Genomic DNA, 27,853 nt, shown 5'->3' with positions numbered 1-27,853 from the left:
AAGGTAATTTTTGAGATCTTTAATGTGTTAATCGATAGCCACCTTCTCTCTAGAGAACACATGCATTTTATAGTCATGGAATCCTTTAGCAGTAGGGTAGACAGTCGCATGTACAATTCAGGGAGTGGCAAGCAGCTAAAGTCTGCTACAGTTTGTCGTAAACTTGGATATCATTCCGTTAATTCACTTCCGCCGTATTCTGGTGCCGATGGGGTACACCATTGTAATCGACTTCTTATTTTGAGGCACAATCAAACATGTTATAGAGAGAGTTCCTTAATTTTTTTTTTGTTGTGATTTCATTGTCACACAAAGACTAACTTTTAGTAAGGGGTTCGTGGACCACAGGGGCGTGACTATACAGTGTACACTTTGTAGTACAACCACAGGGGCCTGACACATTCCTACATTTACAGTGTACACTTTTGTAGTATTACAACAGGGACGTGAACATTCCTCTTTGTACAATGTACACGTTTGTTGTACCACAGGGGCCTGACACCTTCCTCCATATACAGTGTGCACGTCTGTACTTCAAACACAAGGGTGTGACACTTTCCTACATATATAGTGTACGTTTTTGTAGTAGAACCACAGGGTTCTGACACCTTCCTCCATATACAGTGTAAACGTTTGTAGTACAACCACATGGGTCTGACATCTTTCTACATTTACAGTATATACACGCCTGTAGTTCAAACACAGGGGTGTGACACTTTCCTACATATATAGAGTACATTTTTATAGTATAAACACAGGGGCCTGAAACCTTCCTCCATATACAGTGAACTCTTCTGTAGTACAACCACAGGGGTCTGAAACCTTCCTCCATATACAGTGTACACTTTTGCAGTACAACCACAGGGGTCTGAAACCTTCCTCCATATACAGTGTACACTTTTTCAGTACAACCACAGGGGCCTGAAACCTTCCTCCGTATACAGTGTACACTTTTGCAGTACAACCACAGGGGTCTGAAACCTTCCTCCGTATACAGTGAACTCTTCTGTAGTACAACCACAGGGGTCTGAAACCTTCCGGCGTGTAAATGTAAGACGAAGAATGAAATATTAGCCCCATGGTCTGTCCTATAGACACTAATAATCTGGAGGAGGGACCCTGGAGTTAATACATTGTATTTCATTCTAGGTAAAATAGGTAATCTGGAGCAGGTGCCCTGGTGGTAATATTTTATTCTGGGGGACGGTCCTGGTTATATTTTTATTCTGGGACATAGGAATATCCCAGGTCCCTGGGATTGCATCTGTATTATCTGGTGACAAACAGAAATATTTGCTGTGTCCTATATAAGTTAACCACATATTTCTTTTATAAAATGTATCTGATATTGTAAAATGTGCATTGGTGTCTTCTACCGGAAGACAACCGACTTTAGGATACGAATGTAAACGTTTACAGTTCAAACGACAAAATGATGGGATCGAGGTTGGCCGATGTCAACCTCTACCGGTGTTACAGATAAAACATACCCAGTAAAATAATACACGGTCGTAAATTATGCATGATAACAAGTTCGTTTTCAGTATCAGACCAACGATTAAACATCTTTACATTAGTACCATGTAGGTATTGTATATTTTTGCCTTTCGTTAGTTTGTACGAGGAACAGGAAACCAGTTTTATATAAATATTAGATTAGGATATTATACAATTCCGTCCGATGACGGAGCAAATAATCACTTTACATAATCCGGAGTTTTTTTATAAAAAGCATATCTAGGGAGATTATAAAAGTCTACCATTTTCGGACCGGAAAATAAGTCTATATAATGCTAGGTATCAAAATGAGATATTCTAAGGGTTATTTAAAGGTCATTCAATTCATATAATACCGAGTATTCTAGAACAATAGAATTTTGAGGATACAATAATACATATGTGATGCAGCCACTGGCTACTACAATAGCTTTCAACTCAAACGAACGACCCCCTGAGCACTTCGATCCAGGCCAACAACCGTGATTAGCATAAGTTGATATAACTAGTTTCGCAATTTTGTTAGATAAATGAAGTTATTTTTTTTTATTTATACTCCAACTCTCGAAATCACCATGGCTGTGATCAGGGCGATCAACCTAGCAAAAAAATAAAAGTTAAAAAATACAAAAATACAAAATTCAAAAATGCAAAACAAACAAACAAACAAACAAACAAACAATAAAACAACAAAACACAACAAAACGAAATAAAAAAAAACAAAATTGAACCCAGCAAAAGGCCGGAAATTGAAATCTACACATTAGAAATAAAGTGTAGACATACTTGTAATTGTTGATTGCGTTATATATACTAACGTTACGGTCTTATCAGTATATCTACTTTAAAACTGCTTTAGCTACTTGATTAAAATTCTGCTTGCTTTGCAAACTCGCCTGACAAACACGTGTATCAATAATGGATTGCTTAGTGTCTGTATTCGCTGTGACGTAACGAAACGGTTAGGTAGGCGAGATATAGGTCTAAGTGTTGCTGATGTATAATATGTGTATATGCATTAAAGTTCGCGAACTTGTTAGAGACTAAATATAACAAGAGATGAGGAGACACCGAAACTAAAGGAAAGACAACATTGACAGGAATTAAGGAGACACAAACCAAAAGAAGAAATTACAAAAATTGGAACTGAGAAGACAACAAAAGAAAAAGAAAAACTAAACGGGAATTAAGGACACACCAATACAAAAGATAAAAACAACTACGGAATCACAAAAACCAAGATAAATAAATATCAACGGGCATAGAGGAGACGCAAAAACAAAAAGATTAAAAACAACATTTGGGATTAAGGACGCACTAAAACCGAAGGAAAAACTAAACGAAAGGAAAAAAATACCAAATAAGCTGAGAGGACAACACAACCAAAGGAGAGACAACAAATGAAACGGAGGGGACAACAAAATTAAAGGAGAGACAACACATGAAACTGAGGGGACAACAAAATCAAAGGAGAGACAACGCATGAAACTGAGGGGACAACAAAATTAAAGGAGAGACAACACATGAAACTGAGGGGACAACAAAATTAAAGGAGAGACAACACATGAAACTGAGGGGACAACAAAACTAAATGAGAGACAACGAATGAACTGAGGAGACAACAAAACCAAAGGAAAGACAACAACTTGAACTGAGAAGACAACAAAATTAAAGGGGAGACAACGCATGAAACTGAGGGGACAACAAAACCAAAGGAGAGAAAACAACTTGAACTGAAGAGACAACACAGCTAAAGGAGAGACAAAAAATGAAACGGAGGGGGCAACAAACCAAAGGAGAGACAAAAGAAAGAGAGAAAAAAATAGTAAAAACCCCAAATCAGACAAAAACCAAAACTAGAAAGAAAGAAAAAAAACCATCAACTTGGAATAAAAAAGAAAGACACCCCCCCCCCCCCCCCCCCCCCAAAAAAAAGAAACCAAACAAACAAAAAACACACAAAAACCCTAAACAGGGAACTGAGGAAACACCAACATCAAAGGAAAAACAACAACAATCAGGACTGAGGAGACACAACAAATTATTAATACAAACAGATAGGAATCCAGTTACAGTGGTGATACGATAGGAAGTGATGAAGAATTTAAACAAAAAATGCCATTTATTTCCTCACAAAGGCATTGCCATCCCAAATTAATCATAAAGTGCTGGTTTCGCAAAACTAAGAATTTTTCATATCATGATAAAAGTAAGATTTTAAAGTCTTTTTCATAATCTATAAAGCTATAGTTTATAGTAGAAGATTGGGCCAACTGAAAGAAATGTGTTATTGATTAAACATCATGTGCAGAGAGTTAAAAAACGGTGTATGATGGAAGTTTCAGGTGAAGATGGAGTGGAGAAGCTAGGGGGTACATTTATAACATCGTGCAAATTTGAAAGGAAATGATCACCTTCATCTCGAATCTGCGGTGAACAGCTTTACAGCAATCATTTCTGTTTATCTTGGTAAGAAATATGGACATTAGAAATAGAAACTGATACATTAGGGAATTATGACAACGTCTTTTATCTTCTCATAAGCATTTTATAGAAACGTAAATACATGTATAAGGAAATTCGTTTTACTACCAATATTTACAAATATGACGTCACTTCCTGCTATGACGTAATAGCATTTTTCCTACTAAATCTTTATGTATATGACGTAACAAACTTTGCTATTAATAATCTTACAGCATATATCTGATAAACCAACAGTGTTTGGATTTAGTAAAGAACTTCATAAAAAGGAGAGGTTTAAAACGGAAATGACAACAACGATCTAATAAAGACAGAAGGAAGGGGTCGAATCAAGAAATCCGGAAACCAACAGCAGAAGGGTCTAAAACACTTGTTCACAGAGTGAACGGGTTGCCATGGAAACAAATCATCTGCTTTATCTGTAAACGTGTTACAGTATCGCTTAACATTTTTGTTTTATTTTCTTAAAATGAACATTTTCTTTAAAAGATATTGTAATATTCAGTAATAAAGAGAGGTCCAAATTTACTTGAGTTTCAAAAAAAGATATAAGTTCAATTCTTCAAAAAAATCCCGCTAGAAGAAATAATTAATGGTTTAAGAACTGTCGTGTTCTGCAAAATGTCTGTCGAAACTCGACTTGTAAATGGTGTACCAGATGACTTACTCCCTAATACGAAAAACGCCCTATAACCTGTCAAAATCGACATTTAAGATAAGTGTCAGTCACCGTTGTTCGAATTAAAAAAAATCCGGTATAAAGAGTATGTCCAAATCGACATTAAAAGTAACTGTTATAAACATCAGTGTTTGAATTTTAAAAAAAATCCGGTATAAACAAATTATGTACACACTTTATCTGTCTAAATCGACATGCCCATGCCTTGTCAGATCTGATTATAAGGGCCATGATATACACAATATTTCGGATTGAAAAGGTTCCGCTATAAATAAAAACTCTTTATACTGATTCTAACTAAAACCAATAAGGACATGTCGCCTACATGGTTCAAATCTTTTTTAAAAATCCGCCAAAATGAAACCTCTTGCTAATCACCACGTCCAAATCGGCACTAAGTCACGTGTCAGACATCCTTGTTTGTTTTAAACAGTTCTGGTATAAATAAACATCTACCTCTCTCTAGTTTATCAGTTGTAATCTTTTTATTACGGTTTGTTCCGGGAAATCATGGATATTGATTTATGTTATAAACTTTGTTATATTAACACATGTATAATCAATATTCTGTGGACACACGTGCATGGATATCATTACTCAGAGTTTTATCAAAAATGCTAAACAGAATTGTTTAACTGGAATTCACGTAAACATACTACAGGACACGTGGAAATTGCACACGAGGTTCCATGGAACGACGGACCTAACATGTATGTTAAACATATACATGTATATATATAGATATTATAAGCTAGCGGAAGTTCGATCGATGATGGGATCTGCCGACTAATTACCACGGCATAAGAATCACACTATCACGGGGTCTCACGCGACCATGTCACAGAGCTGTGTGTGTAAAACCTACGTTGAACAGGTGCTTTTCGCAGACGGCAGAGACAGTACCGATACTTCATCTTCAGAATTACTGTCTATATATGATTATATATTATCGATAATATGCCTCATGTTTAACACGGGTTTAATTAATGATATTTTATGTGAAAGTATAGCCGAAATCGGTATGTGTATAAGTAAATATGAGTGTATTTGAACTCGTCATTGATTTTCTCACCAGCGGACATGTCCACACACTGTATCAATGATGGTCGTCCATGGCGTTGATGATATCATACTTTATAGAACAATACACATCTGTTATATGGCCATAATTTAGCACCACTCTAAACAAAAAATCTGCTGTCATTTTTATCAGGACATCGAGCGAAAATTAAAATGTAAATTAAACAGTAGATAAAATGAAAATGAGCCAATTCCAAATATCTTGCAAAATGACAAGAGATTTTCTAAAAAATAAAATAAAAATGAACTAAAGATAATTCATTACTTACCTTTGTGGAGCCCCGTAAATCTGTCTTTTAACACTGTCAACTCATAAATTTGGCCGTATTCCTCAAAAACGGGTCTCAAATCTTTGTCTTCAAGATTTCGTGGAATTTGACCCACAAATAATTTTACCGCATCGTGGTCTTTCATAGGAATACTTGCTGATTGTTGCTGGTGGGCAAGTTGAGAGCCATTATGTAGAGAGTGAAGATCTTGCAGCATTCCGTTCGACAAAGTAGCCATTTACGGTAAGATATAAGAGAGAGTCGAGATGTTGATGATGCTGGGATGTACAACCGTATTGCTTCAATACACAATAATAGATACACACTCTCACTGTAGAGGAAATCCAAGCGTTGACAGACAAGATAATCAGTAACCCGAACACAGAATATCTCACGCCGTATGCTAACGAAAAATTCTGACAGATATTTTGTAATAATTTCGATTATTCCGTATGCCGGTTTGGTAAAATTATGTACGCGTGTTTTTACCTATACACGTAATGTATATATAAACACACGTAATGCACACGCGCGTATCGTGATGTGTGCGATCCAAAAACACAACACTACAACAGATATCAGCTGATTGAAGTACTAGACATATGTGCACTCCGCACGACTGAGCTTCAGTGAAATTTCAAGAACACGCGATTGAATGGAATGGTTAGCAGGTCTTTATAGTAACGGAGAATACATACGGCAGATATCGACTGGGTTTGTTAAGCACCAAGTCGTTCATTTATCCCCTCAAAGATCGAGAAGCATGTAGCAAATGATGTAAGTCTCGCGCACGTGGAAATGTGTATTGAATCACGAAACAAAACTCCAAAAAAACGTCACACAAATTGAACGAGAACAACAGCACGTGCACTAGTTCTACTGTTGACAACGTTTATGACTACACAACAGGTCAATCTAGTCGATAACCATGGGATTACACTTGTAGGATTCAAGACTACGTGTTATTCCCAGTGTACCGTAGAAATGTCAATGAACAGGCGAATGTAAGCAATCAATTTAGGCATACGTTATCCAACACACGGAGAGAGCAGTCGTTTCTTCTCGCAACTGTGCTGTTACCGATTGAGAAATCGATTTTTATGACAAGACGATTTGAGTGTAACTGTGTATATATCTTTATAAATATAAACAATTTTGGGTTGAATTTGATCCCTGTTTTTCTTGCATGGAAATTAAAATATAACATAAACTTACAAGAATCACATACAACGCTACCACAACAGATAGTCAAGACAATAGAATATCTGGGACTACCTCCACCGACGAACGGGATCACTTGTTATAGCTACTCCGCCTAACATACCCACAACGCATCTTATTTACATAGATAAAATACTCTTCCCAGGATGCAACAGTATTCTCAACCATTTTCGCAATATAATCAATGCCGTAGCCGTGGGTTGTACAGTAGCGGTTAGATAGGAGGAGAAGGAACTACACGCATTACATTGCAGAATCGCTAAGGATAAACCGATCGATATTCTTTAGTATGGAATTGCGCGCTCCGAGCTTGGTACTGAGGCTGGAAGCCTGTCGGCGCGAGCTTGGAGTGGATCTCGCGCGGGAAATCGGCTCAAAGAGGGATTTGAGAAGGGCACCTACAAGGGGTTTAATGGTGTGTTGTCATGTTTACAGAATTTAAATAGGTTAAGAACTACACATGACAGATGAAACTTTATTCCTCTCATTTCATTTTTTTTGTATTAATGAGATCTGTAATACAATGGAATAACTAGCGTAAAGCTCGTGTAAGGGCAATCGGGTTTGATATCACAGCAGCTAAATACATACACTGACGCTGTCAACAGACACAAAAACAGAGTATTATATCGTTACAGAAAGTCAAATTTTAACTTAAAGTTGATAAACTCAAGACAAAATATAAACTAAATGAATTTACACTTACGAAAATAAAGACAAATCAGAAAAGGCGTTCAAATAGATTAAGTGTCTTCTGTCACACCAACGCCACCTACAACAGGGTAATATCCCGTTACACCAACGCCACCTACAACAGGGTAATATCCCGTCACACCAACGCCACCTACAACAGGGTAATATCCCGTTACACCAACGCCACCTACAACAGGGTAATATCCCGTTACACCAACGCCACCTACAACAGGGTAATATCCCGTTACACCAACGCCACCTACAACAGGGTAATATCCCGTCACACCAACGCCACCTACAACAGGATAATATTCCGTCACACCAACGCCACCTACAACAGGGTAATCTTCTGTCACACCAACGCCACCTACAACAGGGTAATATCCCGTCACACCAACGCCACCTACAACAGGGTAATATCCCGTTACACCAACGCCACCTACAACAGGGTAATATCCCGTTACACCAACGCCACCTACAACAGGGTAAGATCCCGTTACACCAACGCCACCTACAACAGGGTAATATCCCGTTACACCAACGCCACCTACAACAGGGTAATATCCCGTCACACCAACGCCACCTACAACAGGATAATATTCCGTCACACCAACGCCACCTACAACAGGGTAATCTTCTGTCACACCAACGCCACCTACAACAGGGTAATATCCCGTCACACCAACGCCACCTACAACAGGGTAATATTCTGTCACACCAACGCCACCTACAACAGGGTATTATCCCGTCACACCAACGCCACCTACAACAGGGTAATATCCCGTTACACCAACGCCACCTACAACAGGGTAATATCCCGTTACACCAACGCCACCTACAACAGGGTAATATCCCGTTACACCAACGCCACCTACAACAGGGTAATATCCCGTTACACCAACGCCACCTACAACAGGGTAATATCCCGTCACACCAACGCCACCTACAACAGGATAATATTCCGTCACACCAACGCCACCTACAACAGGGTAATCTTCTGTCACACCAACGCCACCTACAACAGGGTAATATCCCGTCACACCAACGCCACCTACAACAGGGTAATATTCTGTCACACCAACGCCACCTACAACAGGGTATTATCCCGTCACACCAACGCCACCAACAACGGGTAATCTTCTGTCTCACCAACGCCACCTACAACAGGGTAATCTTCTGTTTCACCAACGCCACCTACAACAAGGTAATCTTCTGTCTCACCAACGCCACCTACATCAGGGTAATCTTCTGTATCACCAACGCCACCTACAACAGGGTAATATCCCGTCACACCAACGCCACCTACAACAAGGTAATATCCCGTCACACCAACGCCACCTACAACAGGGTAATCTTCTGTCTCACTAACGCCACCTACAACAGGTTAATCTTCTGTCTCACCAACGCCACCTACAACAGGGTAATATCCCGTCACACCAACGCCACCTACAACACGGTAATCTTCTGTCTCACCAACGCCACCTACAACAGGGTAATCTTCTGTATCACCAACGCCACCTACAACAGGTTAATCTTCTGTCTCACTAGCGCCACCTACAACAGGGTAATCTTCTGTCTCACTAGCGCCACCTACAACAGAATAATCTTCTGTCTCACCAACGCCACCTACAACAGGGTAATCTTCTGTATCACCAACGCCACCTACAACAAGGTAAACTTCTGTATCACCAACGCCACCTACAACAGGGTAATATCCCGTCACACCAACGCCACCTACAACAGGATAATCTTCTGTTTCACCAACGCCACCTACAACAGGGTATTCTCCTGTATCACCAACGCCACCTACAACAGGTTAATCTTCTGTCTCACTAGCGCCACCTACAATAGGGTTATCTTCTGTCTCACTAGCGTCACCTACAACAGGGTAATCTTCTGTATCACCAACGCCACCTACAACTGGGTAATCTTCTGTCTCACTAACGCCACCTACAACAGGTTAATCTTCTGTCTCACCAACGCCACCTACAACAGGTTAATCTTCTGTCTCACCAACGCCACCTACAACAGGGTAATCTTCTGTCTCACCAACGCCCCTTACAACAGGTTAATATTCTGTCTCACCAACGCCACCTACAACAGGGTAATCTTCTGTCTCACCAACGCCCCTTACAACAGGTTAATCTTCTGTCACACCAACGCCACCTACAACAGGGTAATCTTCTGTTTCACTAACGCCACCTACAACAGGGTAATCTTCTGTCTCACTAGCGCCACCTACAACAGGGTAATATTCTGTATCACCAACGCCACCTACAACAGGGTAATATTCTGTATCACCAACGCCACCTACAACAGGGTAATCTTCTGTCTCACCAACGCCACCTACAACAGGGTAATATCCCGTCACACCAACGCCACCTACAACAAGGTAATCTTCTGTCTCACCAACGCCACCTACAACAGGGTAATCTTCTGTATCACCAACGCCACCTACAACAGGTTAATCTTCTGTCTCACTAGCGCCACCTACAACAGGGTAATCTTCTGTCTCACTAGCGCCACCTACAACAGAATAATCTTCTGTCTCACCAACGCCACCTACAACAGGGTAATCTTCTGTATCACCAACGCCACCTACAACAAGGTAATCTTCTGTATCACCAACGCCACCTACAACAGGGTAATATCCCGTCACACCAACGCCACCTACAACAGGATAATCTTCTGTTTCACCAACGCCACCTACAACAGGGTATTCTCCTGTATCACCAACGCCACCTACAACAGGTTAATCTTCTGTCTCACTAGCGCCACCTACAATAGGGTTATCTTCTGTCTCACTAGCGCCACCTACAACAGGGTAATCTTCTGTATCACCAACGCCACCTACAACTGGGTAATCTTCTGTCTCACTAACGCCACCTACAACAGGTTAATCTTCTGTCTCACCAACGCCACCTACAACAGGTTAATCTTCTGTCTCACCAACGCCACCTACAACAGGGTAATCTTCTGTCTCACCAACGCCCCTTACAACAGGTTAATCTTCTGTCTCACCAACGCCACCTACAACAGGGTAATCTTCTGTCTCACCAACGCCCCTTACAACAGGTTAATCTTCTGTCTCACCAACGCCACCTACAACAGGGTAATCTTCTGTTTCACTAACGCCACCTACAACAGGGTAATCTTCTGTCTCACTAGCGCCACCTACAACAGGGTAATATTCTGTATCACCAACGCCACCTACAACAGGGTAATATTCTGTATCACCAACGCCACCTACAACAGGGTAATATTCTGTCTCACTAACGCCACTTACAACAGGTTAATCTTCTGTCTCACCAACGCCACCTACAACGGGGTAATCTTCTGTATCACCAACGCCACCTACAACAGGGTAATATTCTGTATCACCAACGCCACCTACAACAGGTTAATCTGCTGTCTCACCAACGCCCCTTACAACAGGGTAATATTCTGTATCACCAACGCCACCTACAACGGGGTAATCTTCTGTCACACCAACGCCACCTACAACAGGTTAATATTCTGTCTCACTAGCGCCACCTACAACAGGGTAATCTTCTGTCTCACTAACGCCACCTACAACAGAGTAATCTTCTGTCACACCAACGCCACCTACAACAGAGTAATCTTCTGTTTCACTAACGCCACCTACAACAGGGAAATCTTCTGTTTCACCAACGCCACCTACAACAGGGAAATCTTCTGTTTCACCAACGCCACCTACAACAGGGTAATCTCCTGTCTCACCAACGCCACCTACAACAGGATAATCTTCTGTATCACCAACGCCACCTACAACAAGGTAATATTCTGTCTCACCAACGCCACCTACAACAGGATAATCTTCTGTATCACCAACGCCACCTACAACAAGGTAATATTCTGTCTCACCAACGCCACCTACAACAGGGTAATCTTCTGTATCACCAACGCCACCTACAACAGGGAAATCTTCTGTATCACCAACGCCACCTACAACAGGGAAATCTTCTGTTTCACCAACGCCACCTACAACAGGGAAATCTTCTGTTTCACCAACGCCACCTACAACAGGGAAATCTTCTGTATCACCAACGCCACCTACAACAGAGTAATCTTCTGTCTCACCAACGCCACCTACAACAGGATAATCTTCTGTATCACCAACGCCACCTACAACAAGGTAATATTCTGTATCACCAACGCCACCTACAACAAGGTAATATTCTGTCTCACCAACGCCACCTACAACAGGGAAATCTTCTGTTTCACCAACGCCACCTACAACATGGTAATCTTCTGTATCACCAACGCCACCTACAACAGGGTAATCTTCTGTATCACCAACGCCACCTACAACAGGTTAATCTTCTGTCTCACTAGCGCCACCTACAACAGGGTAATCTTCTGTCTCACTAGCGCCACCTACAACAGAATAATCTTCTGTCTCACCAACGCCACCTACAACAGGGTAATCTTCTGTATCACCAACGCCACCTACAACAAGGTAATCTTCTGTATCACCAACGCCACCTACAACAGAGTAATCTTCTGTCTCACCAACGCCACCTACAACAGGGTAATCTTCTGTCTCACCAACGCCACCTACAACAGGGTAATCTTCTGTCTCACCAACGCCCCTTACAACAGGTTAATATTCTGTCTCACCAACGCCACCTACAACAGGGTAATCTTCTGTCTCACCAACGCCCCTTACAACAGGTTAATCTTCTGTCTCACCAACGCCACCTACAACAGGGTAATCTTCTGTTTCACTAACGCCACCTACAACAGGGTAATCTTCTGTCTCACTAGCGCCACCTACAACAGGGTAATATTCTGTATCACCAACGCCACCTACAACAGGGTAATATTCTGTATCACCAACGCCACCTACAACAGGGTAATCTTCTGTCTCACCAACGCCACCTACAACAGGGTAATATCCCGTCACACCAACGCCACCTACAACAAGGTAATCTTCTGTCTCACCAACGCCACCTACAACAGGGTAATCTTCTGTATCACCAACGCCACCTACAACAGGTTAATCTTCTGTCTCACTAGCGCCACCTACAACAGGGTAATCTTCTGTCTCACTAGCGCCACCTACAACAGAATAATCTTCTGTCTCACCAACGCCACCTACAACAGGGTAATCTTCTGTATCACCAACGCCACCTACAACAAGGTAATCTTCTGTATCACCAACGCCACCTACAACAGGGTAATATCCCGTCACACCAACGCCACCTACAACAGGATAATCTTCTGTTTCACCAACGCCACCTACAACAGGGTATTCTCCTGTATCACCAACGCCACCTACAACAGGTTAATCTTCTGTCTCACTAGCGCCACCTACAATAGGGTTATCTTCTGTCTCACTAGCGTCACCTACAACAGGGTAATCTTCTGTATCACCAACGCCACCTACAACTGGGTAATCTTCTGTCTCACTAACGCCACCTACAACAGGTTAATCTTCTGTCTCACCAACGCCACCTACAACAGGTTAATCTTCTGTCTCACCAACGCCACCTACAACAGGGTAATCTTCTGTCTCACCAACGCCCCTTACAACAGGTTAATCTTCTGTCTCACCAACGCCACCTACAACAGGGTAATCTTCTGTCTCACCAACGCCCCTTACAACAGGTTAATCTTCTGTCTCACCAACGCCACCTACAACAGGGTAATCTTCTGTTTCACTAACGCCACCTACAACAGGGTAATCTTCTGTCTCACTAGCGCCACCTACAACAGGGTAATATTCTGTATCACCAACGCCACCTACAACAGGGTAATATTCTGTATCACCAACGCCACCTACAACAGGGTAATATTCTGTCTCACTAACGCCACTTACAACAGGTTAATCTTCTGTCTCACCAACGCCACCTACAACGGGGTAATCTTCTGTATCACCAACGCCACCTACAACAGGGTAATATTCTGTATCACCAACGCCACCTACAACAGGTTAATCTTCTGTCTCACCAACGCCCCTTACAACAGGGTAATATTCTGTATCACCAACGCCACCTACAACGGGGTAATCTTCTGTCACACCAACGCCACCTACAACAGGTTAATATTCTGTCTCACTAGCGCCACCTACAACAGGGTAATCTTCTGTCTCACTAACGCCACCTACAACAGAGTAATCTTCTGTCACACCAACGCCACCTACAACAGAGTAATCTTCTGTTTCACTAACGCCACCTACAACAGGGAAATCTTCTGTTTCACCAACGCCACCTACAACAGGGAAATCTTCTGTTTCACCAACGCCACCTACAACAGGGTAATCTCCTGTCTCACCAACGCCACCTACAACAGGATAATCTTCTGTATCACCAACGCCACCTACAACAAGGTAATATTCTGTCTCACCAACGCCACCTACAACAGGATAATCTTCTGTATCACCAACGCCACCTACAACAAGGTAATATTCTGTCTCACCAACGCCACCTACAACAGGGTAATCTTCTGTATCACCAACGCCACCTACAACAGGGAAATCTTCTGTATCACCAACGCCACCTACAACAGGGAAATCTTCTGTTTTACAACGCCACCTACAACAGGGAAATCTTCTGTTTCACCAACGCCACCTACAACAGGGAAATCTTCTGTATCACCAACGCCACCTACAACAGAGTAATCTTCTGTCTCACCAACGCCACCTACAACAGGATAATCTTCTGTATCACCAACGCCACCTACAACAAGGTAATATTCTGTATCACCAACGCCACCTACAACAAGGTAATATTCTGTCTCACCAACGCCACCTACAACAGGGAAATCTTCTGTTTCACCAACGCCACCTACAACATGGTAATCTTCTGTATCACCAACGCCACCTACAACAGGGTAATCTTCTGTATCACCAACGCCACCTACAACAGGTTAATCTTCTGTCTCACTAGCGCCACCTACAACAGGGTAATCTTCTGTCTCACTAGCGCCACCTACAACAGAATAATCTTCTGTCTCACCAACGCCACCTACAACAGGGTAATCTTCTGTATCACCAACGCCACCTACAACAAGGTAATCTTCTGTATCACCAACGCCACCTACAACAGAGTAATCTTCTGTCTCACCAACGCCACCTACAACAGGACAATCTTCTATATCACCAACGCCACCTACAACAAGGTAATATTCTGTATCACTAACGCCACCTACAACGGGGTAATCTTCTGTATCACCAACGCCACCTACAACAGGGAAATCTTCTGTTTTTACAACGCCACCTACAACAGGGAAATCTTCTGTTTCACTAACGCCACCTACAACAAGGTAATCTTCTGTCTCACTAACGCCACCTACAACAGGGTAATCTTCTGTCTCACCAACGCCACCTACAACAGGGAAATCTTCTGTCTCACTAACACCACCTACAACAGGGTAATATTCTGTATCACCAACGCCACCTACAACAGGGTTATCTCCTGTATCACCAACGCCACCTACAACAGGGAACTCTTCTGTATCACTAACACCACCTACAACAGGGTAATATTCTGTATCACCAACGCCACCTACAACAGGGTAATCTTCTGTCACACCAACGCCACCTACAACAGGGTAATATTCTGTATCACCAACGCCACCTACAACAGGGTAATCTTCTGTATCACCAACGCCCCTTACAACAGGTTAATCTTCTCTCTCACTAACGCCACCTACAACAGAGTAATCTTCTGTTTCACTAACGCCACCTACAACAGGGTAATCGTCTGTCTCACCAACGCCACCTACAACAGGGTAATCTTCTGTCACACCAACGCCACCTACAACAGGTTAATATTCTGTCTCACTAACGCCACCTACAACAGAGTAATCTTCTGTTTCACCAACGCCACCTACAACGGGGTAATCTTCTGTCACACCAACGCCACCTACAACAGGTTAATATTCTGTCTCACTAACGCCACCTACAACAGAGTAATCTTCTGTTTCACCAACGCCACCTACAACGGGGTAATCTTCTGTCACACCAACGCCACCTACAACAGGTTAATATTCTGTCTCACTAACGCCACCTACAACAGGGTAATCTTCTGTTTCACTAACGCCACCTACAACAGGGTAATCTTCTGTCTCACCAACGCCACCTACAACAGGGTAATATCCCGTCACACCAACGCCACCTACAACAGAGTAATCTTCTGTCACACCAACGCCACCTACAACAGGGTACTCTTCTGTATCACAAACGCCATCTACAACAGGGTAATCTTCTGTATCACCAACGCCACCTACAACAGGGTAATCTTCTGTATCACCAACGCCACCTACAATAGGGTAATATTCTGTCTCACTAGCGCCACCTACAACAGGCTAATCTTCTGTCTCACCAACGCCACCTACAACAGAGTAATCTTCTGTCTCACCAACGCCACCTACAACAGGACAATCTTCTATATCACCAACGCCACCTACAACAAGGTAATATTCTGTATCACTAACGCCACCTACAACGGGGTAATCTTCTGTATCACCAACGCCACCTACAACAGGGAAATCTTCTGTTTTTACAACGCCACCTACAACAGGGAAATCTTCTGTTTCACTAACGCCACCTACAACAAGGTAATCTTCTGTCTCACTAACGCCACCTACAACAGGGTAATCTTCTGTCTCACCAACGCCACCTACAACAGGGAAATCTTCCGTCTCACTAACACCACCTACAACAGGGTAATATTCTGTATCACCAACGCCACCTACAACAGGGTTATCTCCTGTATCACCAACGCCACCTACAACAGGGAACTCTTCTGTATCACTAACACCACCTACAACAGGGTAATATTCTGTATCACTAACGCCACCTACAACAGGGTAATCTTCTGTCACACCAACGCCACCTACAACAGGGTAATATTCTGTATCACCAACGCCACCTACAACAGGGTAATCTTCTGTATCACCAACGCCCCTTACAACAGGTTAATCTTCTCTCTCACTAACGCCACCTACAACAGAGTAATCTTCTGTTTCACTAACGCCACCTACAACAGGGTAATCGTCTGTCTCACCAACGCCACCTACAACAGGGTAATCTTCTGTCACACCAACGCCACCTACAACAGGTTAATATTCTGTCTCACTAACGCCACCTACAACAGAGTAATCTTCTGTTTCACCAACGCCACCTACAACGGGGTAATCTTCTGTCACACCAACGCCACCTACAACAGGTTAATATTCTGTCTCACTAACGCCACCTACAACAGGGTAATCTTCTGTTTCACTAACGCCACCTACAACAGGGTAATCTTCTGTCTCACCAACGCCACCTACAACAGGGTAATATCCCGTCACACCAACGCCACCTACAACAGAGTAATCTTCTGTCACACCAACGCCACCTACAACAGGGTACTCTTCTGTATCACAAACGCCATCTACAACAGGGTAATCTTCTGTATCACCAACGCCACCTACAACAGGGTAATCTTCTGTATCACCAACGCCACCTACAATAGGGTAATATTCTGTCTCACTAGCGCCACCTACAACAGGCTAATCTTCTGTCTCACTAGCGCCACCTACACAATGAATGTGGACCAAACATATGTAATGTCACGTTCTCAAAATGGGAACAAGAGAACTATGATGGTGATCAACGATTATCGGCCATGTTTTGCTTGATATCGTTCAGGAGGGATAGACCATTACGTGGGATTTAATCTTCGCTGTAAGTCGTTTTAGAAGGGTTTGATTCTACAACAAAATGTCAAAAAAAAAAAGAGTTACCGATGCGCTGTGCCGTTTGTATTCCTATGGATGACACATTATAGATTCACATTGTTTATGTAATTCTCTAAATACATTTGACTCCGGTATTTGAATGCAATTTTATATGGAGCGAGAATGAGATACCGTACAATCAAGTTCCATTTATTGGGCTGAACATATATGACGTGATATTTAATCCTTGATATGATGATCCAATATATAATTTCAGATTTACGCGAGATTAACAACTGTATAGCAAATTACAACACCACATAGACGATGCAAATGGCATTTCTGTGCGAACGAATACATCCACGCCCTCATGAAATGTTTGATCACTATATCATATCCTTCCGCGTAATAATTGGGTACTTCTTTTATGATAACAAATGGATTGTGGCTTTAAATTGATTGAGCATCCGCCTTATTCTCCTGATCTCGCTCCATCAGACTTTCATCTATTTCAAAAACTGACAGCAGCTATTTCAGGCACCTTAACTCTAACTCTAACATGCAGTGAATGACTTTATGAACAGACAAGAAAAGGAGTTCTATAAAAGTGGCATTAAAACTCATAAACACCGCTGGCAAAAGTGTATAGATACTGAATAGGATTATGTTGAAAAATAATACAATATGTCCGGCAAAATTCAAATCGTTTAATACGAAGCTCATAACTTATCGATCAGCCCTCGTACATTGCAGTGATGCTATATAAAGTGGATACGAAACGTTTCGTATTAAAGTAGTATGAACCGAACTGAGTAAGACTAGGAACGTGTTGTGTACAAACAAGTCTCACGTGACTCTCGTTTGGACGAGAAGTCACCTACTCTCACTTCGTTTTCTATATCACCATTAAAATCCCCACCTTGTATCGCTTTTTCTGACGGAATCCAATAACCGATAATGATTAAACATTGTCTAATGATAATTAAACTTGTCTTATGATTAAACTAAACTAAATTCCAATAATTATTAAACTTGTCCGAAAATGATCAAATTTGTTCAATGATTATTAAACTTGTCCTATTGTTTTAACGTTTCCAATAATTTTAAACTTGTTCAATAATGATTAAACTTGTCCAATAATTTTAAACTTGTTCAGTAATGATTAAACTTGTCCAATTATTATCAAACTTGTCCAATGATTATCAAACTTGTCCAATAATGATTAAACTTGTTCTATAATTATATAACTTGTCCAATAATGATTAAACTTGTCCAATAATTATATAACTTGTCCAATAATGATTAAACTTGTCCAATAATTATATAACTTGTTCAATAATGATTAAACTTGTCCAATAATTATATAACTTGTCCAATAATTATATAACTTGTCCAATAATGATTAAACTTGTCCAATAATTATATAACTTGTCCAATAATCATTAAACTTGTTCTATAATTATATAACTTGTCCAATAATGATTAAACTTGTCCAATAATGATTAAACTTGTCCAATAATGATTAAACTTGTCCAATAATCATTAAACTTGTCCAATGATTATCAAACTTGTCCAATAATCATTAAACTTAACCAATATTTATTAAACTTGTCCAATAATTATTAAACTTGTCCAATAATATATTTATATCAACTTCCGGTAAACGACACTCCCATTTCCGGTATGCTGTGACCAGTGTCATGGAAGAAAGATTATGATATTACACTTCACGAAGAGGACATAATGATTCCAAGAGATGCCGTGTACATTTTAAGTTACTGGCAAGTTATAGATTGAGATGATGAAGCTCGCTTTTCTCGAATCTAGTAGAATCCAGTACCCTTCCTGGGTATCGTGACCTAGCAAGAGTAATGTAATGAAATAGAATGATGTTACGGTTGTGCTCGTAAAAATAATATCCCAAATAAAATCAAGCCATTTTGTCAGTTCGCAATAAATTACATATTATCTATTATAAACTAATGATATCGTAGACAATTTCTCTATTCATACAGTGTACATGTAGGTCGATATGGATGAGAAAATGAATTTTAAAGCATATTTAAAACCGAGTTTACTTGCCTAATGATCATTAAACTTGTCCAATAATCTTTAAAATTGCCAAATATTAAATTAGTCAAAAACAGCAAACTCGGTAAATCAACTGTAATATTGTCCACTTAAGGATTGAATGTTGCTTCGATTGATTTCATCGGTTGATAAACTGAGTTGCTCTAGTGACAAATTTAATGAATCGCTAAGGAAGGGCAACTCAAACAAACAAACAAACAAACATACAAACAAATAACGCAAAATATTGACCATAAAACAATATTAAAGATAGCAAGATTTAATTGAAATATATATTTTGTCTTTGAATTTAAACTTACAAAAACTGCGCGGACGAATACTGACTAGATTGGTTCGTGTCTCCGGTTGTCTCCCGCTTTGATACGGACTGGACAGCCATCTTTACGAAGCAGGTCTATGTTACGGAATGTTGAATGTTTACTGATAGTTCTTTTCCATCGATTGAACTTCCTTGTATACATTTATTCAAATGGAGGCGTTATTTCGACCACCTGTCACACAGGGACCTGACACGAATGCTTGATTCCCCAGTCCCCTGTCCACTCGCTCGGACAATTAACAAGGTCGGGGTAAAGTCGATCAGAGTCGAACATGAGGCCTATTGATCTAACATAACCGTCCTATTCAATTTCTCTAAAGCCATGCTAATCTCACATTATGTTATTTCTGACCAAGACATACTCTTACAAAATAAACATATTGCTATTTTTGTCCATATATAGGCCTAATATCATATAGATCGGGCTAAGGCGGCCCGCTTATTTTTTATACCCACATATTGGTGTTAATCTGGTCAAATTAAAGTATAATTGATTAAATTAGGTAGTTTCTTTCAATCCAACTGAAGCTGAAATTGAATTAATGAAAAGTAAGCTTGTATCATCAACTGTAAACTTATCCAATTAAAAGTAACCTATCTCTAACCCCCAGTGAACTTTTCATAAAACAGAATTAACATTGTCCCATCAATAGTAAACTTGCCCGGTCAACAGAAAACTCGCCAAATTAAAACTAGCTTTGTCAGTAGTTCTCTTCTTCTACCAACAGAAAACTCGCCCAGTTTTGATTGGACGAGTTTTCTGTTGGTAGAACAAGGCTGATACTGACAAAGCTAGTTTTAATTGCTCAGTGATGGTAATGACGGACGTGTGATGAGGGAGGTCAGTGATGGTAAGGACGGACGTGTGATGAGGGAGCTCAGTGATGGTAAGGACGGACGTGTGATGAGGGACGTCAGTGATGGTAAGTGCGGACGTGTGATGAGGGAGCTCAGTGATGGTAAGGACGGACGTGTGATGAGGGAGCTCAGTGATGGTAAGGACGGACGTGTGATGAGGGAGCTCAGTGATGGTAAGGACGGACGTGTGATGAGGGAGGTCAGTGATGGTTGGACAGACGTGTGGTGAGGGAGGTCAGTGATGGTAAAGACAGACGTGTCATGAGGGAGCTCAGTGATGGTAATGACGGACGTGTGATGAGGGAGGTCAGTGATGGTAAGGACGGACGTGTGATGAGGGAGGTCAGTGATGGTAAGGATGGACGTGTGATGAGGGAGCTCAGTGATTGTAAGGACGGACGTGTGAGTAGAGTTCAGTGACGGTAAGGACGGACGTGTGATGAGAGCTCAGTGATGGTAAGGACGGACGTGTGATGAAGGAGCTCAGTGATGGTAAGGACGGACGTGTGATGAGGGAGGTCAGTGATGGTAAGGACGGACGTGTGATGAGGGAGGTCAGTGATGGTAAGGACGGACGTGTAATGAGGGACCTCAGTGATGGTAAGGACGGACGTGTGATGAGGGAGGTCAGTGATGGTAAGGACAGACGTATGATGAGGGAGGTCAGTGATGGTAAGGACAGACGTATGATGAGGGAGCTCAGTGATGGTAAGGACGGACGTGTAATGAGGGAGGTCAGTGATGGTAAGGACGGACGTGTGATGAAGGAGCTCAGTGATGGTAAGTGCGGACGTGTGATGAAGGAGCTCAGTGATGGTAAGGACGGACGTGTGATGAGGGAGCTCAGTGATGGTAAGGACGGACGTGTGATGAGGGAGGTCAGTGATGATAAGTGCGGACGTGTGATGAGGGAGCTCAGTGATGGTAAGGACGGACGTGTGATGAGGGAGCTCAGTGATGATAAGTGCGGACGTGTGATGAGGGAGCTCAGTGATGGTAAGGACGGACGTGTGATGAAGGACGTCAGTGATGGTAAGGACAGACGTGTGATGAGGGAGCTCAGTGATGGTAAGGACGGACGTGTGATGAGGGAGGTCAGTGATGGTAAGGACGGACGTGTGATGAGGGAGGTCAGTGATGGTAAGGACGGACGTGTGATGAGGGAGCTCAGTGATGGCAAGGACGGACGTATGATGAGGGAGCTCAGTGATGGTAAGGACGGACGTGTGATGAGGGAGCTCAGTGATGGTAAGGACGGACGTGTGATGAGGGAGCTCAGTGATGGTAAGGACAGACGTGTGATGAGGGAGGTCAGTGATGGTAAGGACGGACGTGTGATGAGGGAGCTCAGTGATGGTAAGGACGGACGTGTGATGAGGGAGGTCAGTGATGGTGAGGATAGACGTGTGGTGAGGGAGCTCAGTGATGGTAAGGACGGACGTGTGATGAGGGAGCTCAGTGATGGTAAGGACGGACGTGTGATGAGGGAGGTCAGTGATGGTAAGGACAGACGTGTGGTGAGGGAGGTCAGTGATGGTAAGGACGGACGTGTAATGAGGGAGCTCAGTGATGGTAAGGACGGATGTGTGGTGAGGTAGCTCAGTGGTGGTAAGGACGGACGTGTGATGAGGGAGCTCAGTGATGGTAAGGACGGACGTGTAATGAGGGAGCTCAGTGATGGTAAGGACGGACGTGTAATGAGGGAGCTCAGTGATGGTAAGGACGGACGTGTGATGAGGGAGCTCAGTGATGGTAAGGACAGGACGTGTGATGAGGGAGCTCAGTGATGGTAAGTGCGGACGTGTGATGAGGGAGCTCAGTGATGGTAAGGACGGACGTGTAATGAGGGAGCTCAGTGATGGTAAGGACGGACGTGTGATGAGGGAGCTCAGTGATGGTAAGGACGGACGTGTAATGAGGGAGCTCAGTGATGGTAAGGACGGACGTGTAATGAGGGAGCTCAGTGATGGTAAGGACGGACGTGTGATGAGGGAGCTCAGTGATGGTAAGGACGGACGTGTGATGAGGGAGCTCAGTGATGGTAAGGACAGACGTGTGATGAGGGAGCTCAGTGATGGTAAGGACAGACGTGTGGTGAGAGAGCTCAGTGATGGTAAGGACAGACGTGTGATGAGGGAGCTCAGTGATGGTAAGGACGGACGTGTAAGGAGGGAGCTCATTGATGGTAAGGACAGACGTGTGATGAGGGAGGTCAGTGATGGTAAGGACGGACGTGTAATGAGGGAGCTCAGTGATGGTAAGGACGGACGTGTAATGAGGGAGCTCAGTGATGGTAAGGACGGACGTGTAATGAGGGAGCTCAGTGATGGTAAGTGCGGACGTGTGATGAGGGAGCTCAGTGATAGTAAGTGCGGACGTGTGATGAGGGAGCTCAGTGATGGTAAGGACGGACGTGTGATGAGGGAGCTCAGTGATGGTAAGGACGGACGTGTGATGAGGGAGCTCAGTGATGGTAAGTGCGGACGTGTGATGAGGGAGCTCAGTGATGGTAAGGACGGACGTGTAATGAGGGAGCTCAGTGATGGTAAGGACGGACGTGTAATGAGGGAGCTCAGTGATGGTAAAGACGGACGTGTAATGAGGGAGCTCAGTGATGGTAAGGACGGACGTGTGATGAGGGAGCTCAGTGATGGTAAGGACAGACGTGTGATGAGGGAGCTCAGTGATGGTAAGGACAGACGTGTAATGAGGGAGCTCAGTGATGGTAAGGACGGACGTGTAATGAGGGAGCTCAGTGATGGTAAAGACGGACGTGTAATGAGGGAGCTCAGTGATGGTAAGGACGGACGTGTGATGAGGGAGCTCAGTGATGGTAAGGACAGACGTGTGATGAGGGAGCTCAGTGATGGTAAGGACAGACGTGTGGTGAGAGAGCTCAGTGATGGTAAGGACAGACGTGTGGTGAGAGAGCTCAGTGATGGTAAGGACAGACGTGTGATGAGGGAGCTCAGTGATGGTAAGGACGGACGTGTAAGGAGGGAGCTCATTGATGGTAAGGACGGACGTGTAATGAGGGAGCTCAGTGATGGTAAGGACGGACGTGTAATGAGGGAGCTCAGTGATGGTAAGGACGGACGTGTAATGAAGGAGCTCAGTGATGGTAAGGACGGACGTGTAATGAAGGAGCTCAGTGATGGTAAGGACGGACGTGTGATGAGGGAGCTCAGTGATGGTAAGGACAGACGTGTGATGAGGGAGCTCAGTGATGGTAAGGACAGACGTGTGGTGAGAGAGCTCAGTGATGGTAAGGACAGACGTGTGGTGAGAGAGCTCAGTGATGGTAAGGACAGACGTGTGATGAGGGAGCTCAGTGATGGTAAGGACAGACGTGTGGTGAGAGAGCTCAGTGATGGTAAGGACAGACGTGTGGTGAGAGAGCTCAGTGATGGTAAGGACAGACGTGTGATGAGGGAGCTCAGTGATGGTAAGGACGGACGTGTGATGAGGGAGCTCAGTGATGGTAAGGACGGATGTGTTGTGAGGGAGCTCAGTGATGGTAAGGACGGACGTGTGATGAGGGAGCTCAGTGGTGGTAAGGACGGATGTGCTGTGAGGGAGCTCAGTGATGGTAAGGACGGACGTGTAATGAGGGAGCTCAGTGATGGTAAGGACGGACGTGTAATGAGGGAGCTCAGTGATGGTAAGGACGGACGTGTAATGAGGGAGCTCAGTGATGGTAAGGACGGACGTGTGATGAGGGAGCTCAGTGATGGTAAGGACGGACGTGTAAGGAGGGAGCTCATTGATGGTAAGGACGGACGTGTAATGAGGGAGCTCAGTGATGGTAAGGACGGACGTGTAATGAGGGAGCTCAGTGATGGTAAGGACGGACGTGTAATGAGGGAGCTCAGTGATGGTAAGGACGGACGTGTAATGAAGGAGCTCAGTGATGGTAAGGACGGACGTGTGATGAGGGAGCTCAGTGATGGTAAGGACAGACGTGTGATGAGGGAGCTCAGTGATGGTAAGGACAGACGTGTGGTGAGAGAGCTCAGTGAAGGTAAGGACAGACGTGTGGTGAGAGAGCTCAGTGATGGTAAGGACAGACGTGTGATGAGGGAGCTCAGTGATGGTAAGGACAGACGTGTGGTGAGAGAGCTCAGTGATGGTAAGGACAGACGTGTGGTGAGAGAGCTCAGTGATGGTAAGGACAGACGTGTGATGAGGGAGCTCAGTGATGGTAAGGACGGACGTGTGATGAGGGAGCTCAGTGATGGTAAGGACGGATGTGTTGTGAGGGAGCTCAGTGATGGTAAGGACGGACGTGTGATGAGGGAGCTCAGTGGTGGTAAGGACGGATGTGTTGTGAGGGAGCTCAGTGATGGTAAGGACGGACGTGTAATGAGGGAGCTCAGTGATGGTAAGGACGGACGTGTAATGAGGGAGCTCAGTGATGGTAAGGACGGACGTGTAATGAGGGAGCTCAGTGATGGTAAGGACGGACGTGTAATGAGGGAGCTCAGTGATGGTAAGGACGGACGTGTGATGAGGGAGCTCAGTGATGGTAAGGACATTATGACCGGATGGTACATGGACCTTAATTATTCGATTTTTCGACATATGAATTACTGAAATTACAGCAAATATTGTTTATTTCCTGGTAAATTGATATTTTGTTTGTTTGATATACCTTAATAAAATATTTACAATTTCGCGACAATTTAACACTTCTGCATCAGAATGCTAGAATTGAATTCATGCTCAAGATTGTTTTGTGTCCGAAATTCGGGCGTTTCTCTTGTATTTTGTGAGCAAGGAATTTATTTGTGTTTGCTTCAGATTATAGATAATATCATATCATTGTAAAAAAAGCTGTGGACTTTCACCAAACGTAGCCATCAACATTCTATTTAATCTGTCAAAAAATGTATTGTACATAGTTTCCTTGGGTTGATTCAAGGGAGGTAACTCTTATACTCGACACTTCAAATTCTTATATTTCTCCTAGAAAACCGTAGAGTCTGCCATATATTGTAACCTCCTTACATGTCTTTGTCACCGGCGAATTACCGTGTTGGCGTAAAGATATCTATAATTGAATAAAAAAATGTAATGGGATAATCCCGGGGAACTATCACATAGGTCAAATGTACATGGAGTAAGCGCCAGGGCTAGACTGTGACCGTTCTTGGCCTCGCGTCGGTTTTTATACATTGTATATAAATTCATCCTACTATATAATCTGACCAAATCATCCCACTTCTGCTCAGATCATTTATTTTTATGCACTCTATCGCTCAGCGCAAGGCGCCATTTTCTTTCTCCTAAATGAAGAGACCAAGCACGGGAAGTTAAACAATTTACTAACGATAACTGTATCGGCGAGGAATTAATCCTACTGCTCTCTGACGTCATCTTTGACGCCAATGGGTGATTCAAATATTACTTAAGAATTCAAGATTACATTGAACATTGATTTTATTGTTGCATCACTAATGACGGTGTTATTATATGCATGTACTGGTCAGTAAGATATCTTACTATTTACTATGTATTGTGATGATCTAAGGGCAGATAACTCTAATTCCGGATATTAGTAATGTTTTTTTTATTTCATTTTATTAGTATGTACCTAATTGCGGAAAATATGAACCGGATATCGATGTTGCTTCGATTTTTAGTTGAGATGGAATCAATCGGAACCCCTCGTCATTTTCTCCGAAACCAATCGGAACCCCTCGTCATTTTCTCCGAAACTAGACGTTCGCAGACGGAGGCGAGGTGTTCCGATTGAGATGGAATACAACGATGGAAGGCAGACGATGTTTCTCAGTGAATTTTTGAATTAAAAACCTCTCACAGCCAAGGAAGCCCCTCTGACATAACAACGGTACTAACAACGTATCCATAATGAATACAATTTACCAACGTATTTGATCCGGATTTGAGATTCAGATAAAGTCTGCCGGATATACAGAAAACATATTCATTTTTTTTTTTACAATTAACCTGTTTAATCAGGACGAGTGTTTCCATGGGAAACGAGTGTCTATAACAGGTACTATGTACCCCTTTAAGAAGCTTAATCTCCGACAAAAGATAAGTTGCGATCAATTATATATTAAAAGAAATGAAATCACGAATAGACTGGTTTATTTTTTATAGAATAATGTTCCATGGTTTATGATATATCCACCTTCCAAAGTTTGTGCTTCTTTAATCTAAATCTTCAAATTTAAAAAAGTTGATGTATCATGACTTATATCCCGACATAAATATCAACTCCGCCAAAACACATCATACATGGTATGTATATAAGCGCTATCCTATAAGCGATCAATTTTTACGACACTACTATTTAATTTGTTTTTGTTTTTATGATACATATCTCACTGTACCGATTTATGCATTTTTTGTGACGAAGTTTACACTCTGCCAGCGACCAAGCACCTTTAATCAAGATTTCAATATATGATAAATACACGTTACTGTAAATGTTGTTTTTGGTGGCTCATATTTTCGCGGTGTTACCAAAGTGTTGATCAAAACATGTTTTGTGTAAATTTTGAAACAGAAAAGTGAAATTCCGGAAAGAAATAAAATGAGATGAGAATATATGAGAGTGAGAACAAATAATCACAGGAAATCAGCCACCATGTTTCATTATCTTTTGAGATTTATTAATACAATAAATACAAATACAAACAAATGAAGACCGACAGATTTCAAGGTAATATCCGTAAAATATCAGGAAAAAAGTTCCCGAGAAAAAAAATCTCCAGTTTCCATTATGTTCTATATACACACCTGGCCTATCCTGTGGGGTGGACGAAATGTACATTCTTATCTTGCCTTACTATAACATCTTATATCTATGTTCTGTACATTCTTATCTTGCCTTACTATAACATCTTATTTCTATGTTCTGTACATTCTTATCTTGCCTTACTATAACATCTTATTTCTATGTTCTGTACATTCTTATCTTGCCTTACTATAACATCTATTCTATGT

The 27,853-nt window shown here is 42.4% G+C and overlaps 2 protein-coding genes across 10 annotated transcripts in view; one reads left to right on the top strand and one right to left on the bottom strand.

Annotated features, from left to right (window-relative positions):
• The window catches only part of LOC117315693 (CUGBP Elav-like family member 4), a 220,909-nt gene extending 213,601 nt beyond the window's left edge, over nucleotides 1-7,308 (bottom strand). For all 9 annotated transcript variants that reach the window (XR_004529745.1, XM_033870005.1, XM_033870009.1 and 6 more), the window contains exon 1: nucleotides 6,010-7,308. Coding sequence is in view for 8 of the 9 variants with exons in the window: in XM_033870005.1 (XP_033725896.1) it covers nucleotides 6,010-6,247 (238 nt within the window). In the remaining variant the exon portion in view is untranslated. The remainder of the gene's footprint in view (nucleotides 1-6,009) is intronic.
• Nucleotides 7,309-21,351: 14,043 nt separating this feature from the next.
• On the top strand, nucleotides 21,352-22,476 carry LOC117315837 (S-antigen protein-like). Its single transcript, XM_033870240.1, has one exon. The coding sequence runs from the start codon at nucleotides 21,352-21,354 to the stop codon at nucleotides 22,474-22,476; it is 1,125 nt and encodes a 374-aa protein (XP_033726131.1).
• Nucleotides 22,477-27,853: the final 5,377 nt, after the last annotated feature.

The sequence above is a fragment of the Pecten maximus genome, chromosome 17 (assembly GCF_902652985.1).
Source record: "Pecten maximus chromosome 17, xPecMax1.1, whole genome shotgun sequence".
In the NCBI taxonomy this organism is placed as follows: Eukaryota; Metazoa; Mollusca; class Bivalvia; order Pectinida; family Pectinidae; genus Pecten; species Pecten maximus.
This window is presented reverse-complemented; position numbering and strand designations above follow the sequence as displayed.